The 12,070-nt window shown below is 40.7% G+C and overlaps 1 protein-coding gene across 3 annotated transcripts in view; it reads left to right on the top strand.

The window, feature by feature from the left end:
- Positions 1 to 11,741, top strand: part of TTC8 (tetratricopeptide repeat domain 8) — a 120,516-nt gene extending 108,775 nt beyond the window's left edge. For all 3 annotated transcript variants that reach the window (XM_033953210.1, XM_033953209.1, XM_033953212.1), the window contains exon 14: positions 10,288 to 11,741. In XM_033953210.1, the coding sequence (XP_033809101.1) occupies positions 10,288 to 10,404 (117 nt within the window). In that variant the 3' untranslated portion in view covers positions 10,405 to 11,741. The remainder of the gene's footprint in view (positions 1 to 10,287) is intronic.
- The last annotated feature ends 329 nt before the right edge of the window (positions 11,742 to 12,070 follow it).

Here is a 12,070-nt window from a genome sequence, read left to right as displayed (position 1 = left end):
TGTCCTTATCTACTAAGTCTATTCCCTTCAGTACCTTGAATGTTTCAATCATGTCCCCTCTCAATCTCCTCTGATCGTATACCTCAGGACCAAGAAGCTCTTTACAAAAGATAAGATATACAATTGAATGGAGGAAATTAGTTTCCCAAGTATTTGGTGAATAGGAATGTTTTTAGATGCCCCCTAAATTCTAAGTAAGTACTAGAAATCATAATTGATCGATCTAAATCCTTACCCCATAGAGCCGCCTGTTAGGACAGTAGATGTTGGTGATTTTTTTAAGTTTACAACCTTTTACAGGTGGAAAGATAAAGTTCAAATGCGAGCGTCTCATATGTTTATTAATGGCAAGAGAAAAAAGTTCAGTTAAGTATTTAGGGGTAAGTCCAAACAAAACTTGTAGCAAAGCAGCCAAATTTGAACTTCACCCGTGCCACCACTGGCAACCAATGCAATTCACAAAAAAAAGGTGTTACATGGTCCTACTTCTTCAGCCCCAAATCAAGCTGACCTCAAAAATTGTATGTTTAACGTTTCTACACAGAGTCAATACCACATGCCATATATACTCAAATATAAACTGAGATTTTTGGTCCAAAATGGAGGGGTCTCGGTTTATATTTGAGTCTACTACCGTAGTTTTAAATAATATCCAAATTCAAGCCTACCGGGCTGTGGAGAATGGAGTTCCTCTTGCCCCCTCAATCCAGCATATCCTCTCCCCTTTTTCCTCCCAACACCTCATCTCTCTCTTCCCTCTACCTACATCCAAGATCTCTCCCAATCACCTTTTACCATTTGCTTCTTCCAGTGGTCAGGGGCAGGCCTGACCTGCGAGGCAGGCAGTTGACTCCTCTGAGCGGTGTCATCCACGCTGTTTGCTGGCCGCCGGAGTGAGTGAGGAGTCAGCGGCACATCTGGATTTTGAGCAGCCCTGCCTTTGGTCCCGTCTCGGTCACACTAAACCAGCTGGCAATAACGAAGCAGATGCCACGGGGGCCTTCCCTCTTGTCAAATCGCTAAAGGCTCTGCTGGTTTCGATCCTGCCCCCCTGATTTTGAGGGGCGGGTTCAAGACCGGTTTAGTGGGATCAGGATGGGACCAAAGGCAGGGCTGCTCGCAATCCAGATGCGCCACTGACTCTTCACTCCCGGTAGCCAGCAAAGAGCACCGTCATGGCCACCACCGGGAGAAATCAGCTGCCTGCCGACTGTGTTGGAAGAAGAAAAGGGTATCCTCAAGATACACATATTTTTCTTTCTTTTTTTCTCCTAGAACCTCTTCTTACCTCTCCCAGCACTCCAGCAGCTCCCTCTCCCCTGTTTGCTCCTCCTTCCTCCTCTCATGCTCCAGTATCTCCCCCCTCCCCACAATCTGGTATCTCCTCCTCCTGCAGTCCAATATCCCTCTATCATACTTTCATACACTGCTGGCAGAGCACTGCTGGCCATCTAATCAACTCCAGAATCTCTCTTTCTCTCTACCTGCATTTCCAGCTACACGGGAACAGGAAGTTCAACTTCTTCATCCCAACACACCCCACCTCATAACAGCAAATGCCCCTTTCCATCAACAACATCCCCTTCTCCCCCAACATAACACCTGTCCCAACCTTATTGGGATCACTAAGGTACAATGGATACAGGAGGGATGCAGACATGCTACTGCTTGTATAATCCCTAGTGGTAATCTTGTAGTATTACTGCTAGGAGTCAGACAGAAATACTGTAAGATTAATTCTAGGGGTCATGGCAGCCATTTTGAGACCTAGGTCCATAAGAGCAAGTAGTCATCGCTTCCGATTCCATTAGACACTGGGGACCCTGGGTGATAGAAGACCTTGAAGAAAAATTCTTTCTTCCTGGGGCAGGAGGAAGGAGAACTTGAAAATGAGGAAGGATCTACTGCTATTCCTGGGGGAGGATTGGGAAGGAGTTCAGATATTCTCTCTAGAGGGGATGTGGAAGTGATTGGGGAGAAATGCATTCAAGGGAAGAGGGGAACTGAAGGGCATCAGGCAGGACGGAAGAGGTCAGACCTTCACATTGACAACTTTCCTAGGGCAGGCACTTATTTGTACCTTCGGGCAGGTACGAAAACAGATGAAATATTTTTTCTACGATATGAATCTTCTGGTAAAAAAAGGGGGGTTCCTACATCAGTGTTAGGCCCACCTTCTCCAATCATCCTTCCAAAGTAAATATGGGGGTCATCCCCACATGGAAAAAGTCCCCTTTCTAAAATGGCTTTACACGTGTATCATTCTTTTTTTTTTTTTTTTTTTAATATTTTTATTGTAGGAACAAATCACAAGAGATACAATCAGCAACCAAGCCAAAAGGAAACAACACTGTAGAAACAATAATACAGATAAGCAGTACCATTCTACTATACACATGTAACAGAACTTTCTAGTTTCACACAAGATGCTCCTAAAATAAGGGCCATTAACTAATAAGCAAGGCATAAAATCAATAAACAAATACCACAGAGCACAATTTAAAAGAAACAAATAATCAGGACCTTCCTACCTACAACCCCCGCGCCCCCCCCCCTCCAGTATTATCCAGATCGAACCATACCCACAATTACCCCCACTAACAGAAAATAAAATAGAATTTCTGCATTGATGGAACAGCCAAGCCTTTACCTTATATACTGACTTTGTAGTCAGAAATGATATTTGACGTCTTTGAGGCTAAGGGTTACAGCGCAGAATATAGAATTTAAGGTTAAAGGTAAAATCAGTTTCAGCAAAAATAACATTTACATTGATAGCAAACTGTCTTCTGTTAAAATGACATTTGACTCTGCTACATCCACAGTGGATGGAGTGTACATTTAAGTTAAGAGTGAAATGAACTGCTGTCCTAGCTTTTAATTCTTCCCACTTCTACCTCTAACCCTCTGTTGTAGTTCTTTCCTATTTCATCTACTGTAAACCGCGCCGAGCTCTACGAACGTGGAGATGATGCGGTATACAAACCTAAGGATTAGATTAGATTAGATTAAAAATTCTAGCCGAAACGTGGGCCATCGAGTCCATGATTTGCATTATGCTTTTATGTTTTTCTGATTGACTAGGTCTGCTTTGCACTAATAAAGAGGGTTTTGAAGACCAGGCACCCTCTGCTCGTTTGGATTTTGTTGCTTTTCAACTTCTGTACCATCACTTCTTTGTTTAATACTGTTTCTACTTTTCAGTTAGTACAAGCAGGGTTTTCACTTGTGTCTTACGTATGAATCGTCTGACATTGAACAATCTAAGACTGAGGAATGGCTGTATTAGTTTATTTGTATTTCTGTGTGTTATTGAACAGAGCAGTAGTTGAACTTGTGTGTCAGAATCCCATCCCATGCCTTCAGAGACCCTTTTTCTACTTTTAAACATGTTCGTTGACCCTTGAGTCTCAAAACCCTATGGGATCCTTTTGCTAAGCTGCAATAGCGATTTTAGCACGCACAGAATTGCCCCGCACTCTAGACCCTAATGCCAGCATTGAACTGACGTTAGTTCTAGCTGCGTAACACGGATTTAGCGCATGCTAAAATTCTGCTCACGCTTAAAACGCTATCGCAGCTTAGTAAAAGAGGGGGTACTTTTGCCTTACTGTTTCTCTGGCCCGCCGGACTCCTCCCCCTCCAGTACTTTTGCCTTACTGTTTCTCTGCCGCCACAAAACGGCGGCCCGCCGGACTCCTCCCCCTCCAGGTCAGCGCATGCCCTATTTAGAGGGACTCTCTGCGGCGCACGCCTTGTACAACCAGCACCTTGCACCTACTTGCACTTTACTAAATTATAGCTGCTTATTTTTATGTGTCTTAGTTTCTTATATTTTTAACTTTGCTTACTGTTGTTTTAACTTTATTTCAGTACTTTTGCCTTACTGTTTCTCTGCCGCCAGACTCCTCCCCCTCCAGGTCAGCGCATGCCCTATTTAGAGGGACTCTCTGCGGCGCACGCCGAAGGAGCACGCATAAGGAGCAGATCCTGCTCCTTTGTTCGCTCCTTCGTGCGCGTCCCAAGTGCGCCTCTACTTATGAAATACTTTTAATTTTTTAAATCTTTTTTAGCCACCTGTTTACATTCCTAACTCTTACTCCCCATTTATACAACAACACTAACTTTGCCTTTAAGAAGTCAATTATGAACAATAATATCCCTGTATTTTGGGGAAATAGACCTTTTGAACCTATCCCCTACAAGTCTTCTAAATCTTCCCCGCACTCTCTCCTAACAATCCCTGTTTTGCCTCAAGGTTCCAATAGTCCTACATCAAAAATTTCCTGCACTCTTGACAGAAACTCCTTTTTCATTAATAAACCCTTAAAACTCGGTCTTATCAACTCTAGATCTATACGCAATAAACATCACCTATTGAAAGATGTTATCCTTCACCAGGGTCTTCATATTCTATGCATCACGGAAACCTGGCTTACTACCGGTGACAAAGCTTTCCTTTCTTATTGTTGTCCTCCCAATTTTGATTACTACTGGAACCATCGCCAGAATCGCAAGGGTGGCGGTGTTGCCATTATATTTCAAAAAAACTTAGTTAAGATCTGTGATCAATCTATTAACAATACTGCTATTGAATTTCTACATGTTCAAATTAACCAGAGCCCAAAAACTGATCTTCTTTTACTTTATATTCCCCCTCCTATAGATCATTCTAAACTTCTTTCTTTGCACAATTTAATGTTTGATTTTTGTTCTGATACTACTTGCCCCATTATTCTAGGTGACTTTAATATTCACTTTGATAATTCCAATAATCCTTACACTACTGAAATGATCAACTTCATTAAGACAAATACACATTAGGGAACCCATACATTCCTCAAAACATACACTCGACATGATTCTTACATCCAAATCCCAATTCATATCCTATTCAGTACCTCAAATTTCTTCTGTACCATGGTCCGATCATTATTTAATTGCTCTTAATTGCTGCTACTCTCTCCAAGTAAAAACTATTTCCTCCTCTGCACCTTTAAAAAAAGTTACATTCAGAGATTTCTCCAAAGTGGAAACTTCTGATATTTCTCCCTTTTTTATTTCTTCTATAATTATTCCTAACTTCAATTCTATTGATGATCAATTATCTTTCTGGAACTCTTCGCTAGAATCATGTTTGAACAAAATAGCACCCATAATCTCTAAAAATATTCCTTTCCGTAAAAATTGTAACCCATGGTACTCAGAGGAACTGTCATTCATCAAAACACAACTTCGATCCCTAGAAAGAAAATGGCGCTCATCGAAAACTTCTGCAAACTTAGAAAGGTACAAAGAACATGCACACTTTTATAAAAATAAAATTAATCAAGCTAAAAAAACTTTCTACTCTAACAAAATATTTAAGGCCAAAAACAGTTCTGAATTATTTTCAATTCTTAAATCCATTACACCAGAATCCAAAAACAATAACACTTTAGAACCCACTCCCAAAGCTCAAGACTTGGCCGACTATTTTTGTGAAAAAATTGTTCTTATACGAAAAACCTTCGCTTCACACATATCTGAAGAGTCCACTCACAACAATGTTAACTTTACCATACCAATGTCCAAATGTTCAAACTTCAAACTTCCATCCCTTAAAGATATAGAAGGAGTCTTTCATAGAATTAAATTAAAAAATTCCAGATCCGAACTTATTCCGCCATTTTATTTGAAAAACTTTTTCTCTTGTTTTGGCCCCTTCATCCACTCACTCATTAACAATAGTCTTCTTACAGCTACTGTTCCTACTAATTGGAAGAAAGCAATAGTTACTCCGATAATGAAAAAATTCAACGCCAATCGCAATGACGTATCTAATTACCGCCCAATTTCCAATTTACCTTTTTTAGCAAAAGTGACAGAAAAACTGGTCTTTGAACAGCTATCGGATTTTATCGAATCATCTAATGCTCTACACCCCAATCAAACGGGATTCCGCAAACATCATAATACCGAATATTCCATGCTAGGTCTTATAACCAACATTCATTATTTCCTAGACCATCACAAATCTGTTGCTTTATTTTCCTTGGATCTTTCTGCTGCCTTTGACACCATCGATCACATTCTTTTACTTAATCGTCTGGAATCTTTCGGTATTTGTGGACAAGTTCTAAACTGGTTTAACTCTTTTCTCTCTGATCGTTCATCCACTGTTATTATTAAAGACGATCACTCTACTCCTTATTCTTCATCTTTTGGAATACCCCAGGGCTCTATTCTATCACCTCTTCTCTTTAATATCTTCCTTTCTCCTCTACTTACTATCTGTCAGTCATTGGGTTTCACTTCATTTTCTTATGCTGACGATATTCAACTTCTTCACCCGTTTGATCCCGAAAAAGATGACGAAATCAAAACAATTAACAGTAAACTAGATATAGTAAAAAAACTGGCTTAGTTCCAATAAATTATCATTAAACATACAGAAATCTCAAACAATGTTTTTTACTTGGAAAAAAGATATTACTCCAATATCCTCGTTCTTACTCGACAACTCTCCAATAGAATCAGTATCATCCTTAAAAATTTTAGGCGTGATTCTTGACACTGACCTAAATTTTCATAATCACATTAACCAAATTGTTAAATCCTGCTTTTACAAACTCCGTCTCATACGATCCATTTCCTCATTTTTAGAGCCAAAATCTATTAACATACTTATTCATTCTATGATAATTTCAAAACTAGACTACTGCAACTCTTTACTGTTCAATGTACCACAAAAAGAAAAGAAGAGACTTCAAATAATTCAAAACACCGCAATAAAACTAATCCATAAAGCAAAAAAATACGACCATGTAACTCCTTTACTGATTAAATCCCATTGGTTGCCTATTAATCACCGAATCACCTTTAAAATAGCACTCTTAGTCTTTAAAGCTCTGTTATTTAATGAACCACAATTCATTTCCAGAATGATTATTCCTCATCATTCTCCCCGATCTCTTCGGTCACTATCTCAAGAACTATTGTCGGTCCCCTCTTTGAAAATAGTGGGTACAAGAAGAAATGAGATGTTTTCCGTTTTAGCTCCTGAAACTTGGAACGCTCTGCCACTCTATATTAGAAAAGAAAAGGACCTCATCTCATTTAAAAAACTCTTAAAATCCTTTTTATTCAATGATGCTTTTATTAACTAAAGATCTAATTATTTGTTGCTTTTTTGCCCCGTCCTTAAGTGTTTTTTACCCTTTTGTCTCTTCCTTCTTAGACTAAGAAAATTGTAACTTTGCCCTCTCTTTCCTAGTGTATCTAGTTAGTCATGAACCTCTTAAGTTTTAATAATGTTTGTTATATATATTATTGTTTTTAAAATGTGTTAAAATTTTGTTTTAGGACTGTTTGTTCACTCATTAGATGTTTTAAACTGTACATTGCTTAGAAAATAAAATTGAACTTGAACTTGTATGTGATTTGTCCCGTATCGGACCATACCATATTTTCTCATTCAATGTTCTTTCACACCTTGTCATACTGTTCACCATCTTTGTCCTAATACACTAGAATATTCTCAACTATACGCTAAATTTACCATGCTGTTTGCTATCCTTTGTCTACCATGCCACAATCTACCATGTTTGCAACTCACTTTTTACTGTACCACGTCTTCCACGCTATGCACGCTTGCCCTACCATTTCTGCCAAGTTGTGTCTCGCTTTGCCAGCCGTGCTTGAAATACTATGAGTGCCGTGCTATGCTCTGCCATTCCACACTTGTCTCACCCACACCATGTTTTGTCATTGTATGTTTTTCCATGCTCTGTTAACTGTTTGCCATCTATATCGGACAATGGTTGCCTTGCTATTTTCTGCCATATGATGTCCGAGAGCGTGGGGCAAGGGTTATAACTACAGCCTCGGCACCCTGTGATTGTGGGTTCAGGCCTACATTGTCCCCTGTGACCCTGAGCAGGCCACTTGGTATCCCATTGCCCAGGTAGATTAGATAGATTGGGAGCCCGCCAGGACAGAGAGGGAAAAATGCTTGAGTACCTGAACAAATTCATGTAAACTGTTCTGAGCTCCCCTAGGAGAACAGGATCAAAAATTAAATAAATAAATAGGGTGAAAAGTTTCAGCCTCTGATAACCAGAGCTGGTATTATGATGATGTCATAATGCCTCAGAGCCAACCTCATCAGTGATGTCACAATGGCTTCACTGTCCAATACTTGGCTCACTTTCATTACATTTTGATTTCTAGTGTGGTGCAGTGGTTAAAGCTACAGCCTCAGCACCCTGAGGTTGTGGGTTCAAATCCCTCACTGCTCCTTGTGACCCTGGGCAAGTCACTTAATCCTTCCCTTGTCACAGGTACATTAGATAGATTGTGAGCTCGCTGGGACAGACAGGGAACAATGCTTGATTACCTGAATAAATTCATGTATACCGTTCTGAGCTCCCCTGGGAGAACAGTACAGAAAATTGAATGAATGACTATGTAAACAGTCAACGGTTTGAAATGAACACTTGGTGCCTTTTCTATAAAACTGTCCACATAATGTCATCATTGTACAAGGCAAGGGTGGTGTCTTTTCAGTGGTGAAGTCTTTTTTTAACAAATAATAATCCTTTTTTTTTTTTATAATTCTTTATTCATTTTTGTATGTTACAACATGTGTATCAAATAAACTCATATAAAACTTAAAGATACACACTTGATTAACTCACATATTAGCATCAAATTTAACATTTCATTAGGAAATTAGTATTCTATAATGTTAAATATTATGTAAGAAACCTAAATTTATATCATTCTTATTGAATATAATAATCCCCCATCCCTCCCTCCCTCCCAATTCAATAATACATAAAATCATCTTTATTGTGAATTCATTCAAATATTGATATATTATGTAATAATCAGAAATAAAATCCCACCCCTTTTCCCCTCTAATCAAATATCTTATCATGGGAAAAGTTAATCATTCATTACAAAAATCTGTTAACGAATAATAATCCTAACAAGGATCCCTGTTTTGACGTATGAGACTGCCTTCCTCAAGGGACACTATTAAAAGATATATAGCACAAAGATAAAACATTTAGAAAACATGTATATCAATCTATGTAAAAAAGCATATCTGCACATCACATTAAGAAACGTATATTAAGACCATAAATTCATATATGTAAAAAATAACACATATATCACGGATTATACCATTAAAAAACATATACATGTTTTCTAAATCAGTCTTTTTCAATCTTTTTGTACCTATGGACCGGCAGAAATGGAGGAATTGTTTTGCGGACCGACAGTTAAGGAGTGCTGGTGTGGATTCAGGTGCCTCTATTGGACTGCCAAGGGAGATGGGGGGGGAGTGACTTTTCATATTAGGAGGCTTCTCCTCAGCCTACCTGGGGGCTCGGGAGGTCGTGTCTCACGCTCTGTCTTGCTGCTCCGGTTCTGTGCCGTGTGTTGCAGCAGCGGGATCTTCATTCCTTTTGGCCTGGTCTGGGAGCGGGGGAATGTTCCGGGGAGGACCAAGAGGAGAGCGCAGGTCGGGGAGGCCGTGGCTTTCTGGTGCATGCATAATGGATGCCTTCGGGCAGCATGGTCGGCAGACTCGCCATGTGGCGCCCGCGTCCAGCTCTCCAGTGGCCTTTGACCTAGAGTTGCTCATCGGCCACTGCACCAGGTTCGTGCGAGCTCCCCGTTGGTGGCCCCGGTGCTGCCTGGAGGTGTTGGAGGATGGCTACACTGGTGTTTTTGCCTGGGTGGTTCACAAGGCGTTTGCAGTGAGCCACCTTTTTAACTCTGTGCTTGCGGGGGACGCTAGTCCTTCGTGGACCGGCAGGAGATTTTTGCAGACCGGCACCAGTCCACGGACCGGCGGTTGAAGACCACTGTTCTAAATAGAAACATAGAAACATGTTTTATCTTTGGGCTATATATCTTTTAACAGTGTCCCCTGAGGAAGGCGTTCGCATACGCCAAAACAGGGATCCTTGTTTGACTATTATTTGTTAAATAAAGACTTCACCACTGATTGAAAAGACACCACCCTTGCCTTTCTTTTTTACTGTCCTTTCTCTAAGGCGAGGTGCTCTTCTGTTTTGCCTGACCATTGTACAAGGGACAAGCCTTGGCAATCCTCATCTGACTCCAGCAAACTTCTCAGACAGTAAACATTGCAAGAAAGTCATTTCAGCCTTATAGTTTCTTGTGCCTATCCAAAAGTGTGTGTGCTTTGTGCAGGCAGTGCCGATTGGAAATGTTCTGATTCAGCTATTGAGAGCAGTAACCGTGTGTTCATCTGTGCTGTGCTTCTTGCAGGTTGGAGATCTTCAGAGCAGTTACATCGCTGCAAAGAAGTCAGAGACCGCTTTTCCCAGTCATGCTGACACCCAGCGACTCATCCAGCAGCTAAAACAGCACTTTGCTGTGCTGTGATCCAACATTTAAGGGGAAGTTCTCAACATGAGCACCATTAAAATGGGTTATTTCCGCACAGGTCCCATTTTCTGCTATGCACGACCTGGCTTCACAGTAGCGTACGTGGACAACTTCCCCTCTTAGTTGTGATGATTCTTCTTTTTCCATAGTTTACCAATTTTTATTAAAAACTGCCCAGGGTTTTCTTTCCTGAAAAATGCTGTGATGATCTACACAGCAAAAGAGAAGAAATGAAATCGTAGCCCTGCTAATAGTACCAGCGTCAAACTTTTTTAGGGCTCCTTTTAATAAGGCGTGCTAGCATTTTTAGCACGCGCTAGCTGAAAAATGACTGCCTGCTTAAAAGGAGGCGGTAGTGGCTAGCGCACGCAGGATTTTAGTGCGTGCTATTCTGTGCATGAAGGCCCTAACGCACCGTTGTAAAAGGAGCCCTGAGTGTATGTGTTATACACAGGTTTCTAGGATGTGCAAATCAGAATAGAAGCAGGTCTGGTACCCCACGCAAGGAATAGATGAAAGATTTTCATTTCCTTGAATTAAAGGGAGTTTTTTTTATAGAATCTTTAGCGAGAGTTTCTCTCATTCCACACTGAAACACATAAATATAAGGTCCCTGATGTTCCGCAATTAGCAATCCATAGAGTGCTTTAAAAGGGAGAACATTAGAAGGGTGTCATTAGATGTTTGACTCTGTAGCCCTAACGCAGAAAGCCATGCCCTCTGGGCTCCTTTTACGAAGCCGTGTTAGCGGCTTTATCGGCACGCACATTTTTAGCACGCGCTAACCCCCCCGCGCTAGCCGAAAAACTACCGCCTGCTCAAGAGGAGGCGGTAGCGGCTAGCACGGTCGACAAATTAGCGCGGGCTATTACGTGTGTTAAACCGCTAACCCGGCTTCGTATAAGGAGCCCTCTGAGTATTGTGCGGTATTTTGAGAAGTAAACGTAACCCAAATACTTTTGAAGGTTATTTACTAAGGGTGAATTCATGGTAATGGTGTTAGCCCACATTTAGTAAATTTAGTACTCCTTACTGTTATTACTGTAGTTTTGAATTTCTTTAGGCTGTGGCTCCAAAAATTTCCCAAAGTGCTGGACTTAGTTTTGCCATAAAAGAAATCTTAAAATGATGGGTCCATATTGGTCATGATGATAATTATTTCCGTGGCACATATTAGATGTTTATGACAGGATAACTAGGAAAAATGAAGAAATGCCTCTATTTTGTGCCTGTTGTATAAACACAGCAAACCTAGATCCCAAAATACCTAAATATTATTCACTGCGCCCTTTAAAATTATTTTTTGGTTCTTCATATTAAAAGACTTTCATAGATGTTGTTTTAAAATGCTTCAGTCCTTAAAGGGATTGTGAAAAATATTCAAAAAATTCTTCAAAGAATAACTCAGTGCAAATAGTAAAATTGCTTCGCTTCAGTTGCTAAATAGTCCTTCCAATTAGAGAATGACACGGGGAAAAAATCTGTCCCCGTCACCGCCCCGTCACCGGCCTACCATCCTCTGCACCGCCCCGTCACCGCCGTTCCCTTCACCGCCCCGTCACCGCCACTGCCATCCCATTCACCGCCCCGTCACCGTCCCCGCTGCATCCATATAAGCCTTAGTACTGTAATATTTTCACTCCCTCCTTCCAATTTGAGCCGG

This window comes from Geotrypetes seraphini, chromosome 7 (genome assembly GCF_902459505.1).
Source record: "Geotrypetes seraphini chromosome 7, aGeoSer1.1, whole genome shotgun sequence".
Taxonomy (NCBI): domain Eukaryota; kingdom Metazoa; phylum Chordata; class Amphibia; order Gymnophiona; family Dermophiidae; genus Geotrypetes; species Geotrypetes seraphini.
This window is presented reverse-complemented; position numbering and strand designations above follow the sequence as displayed.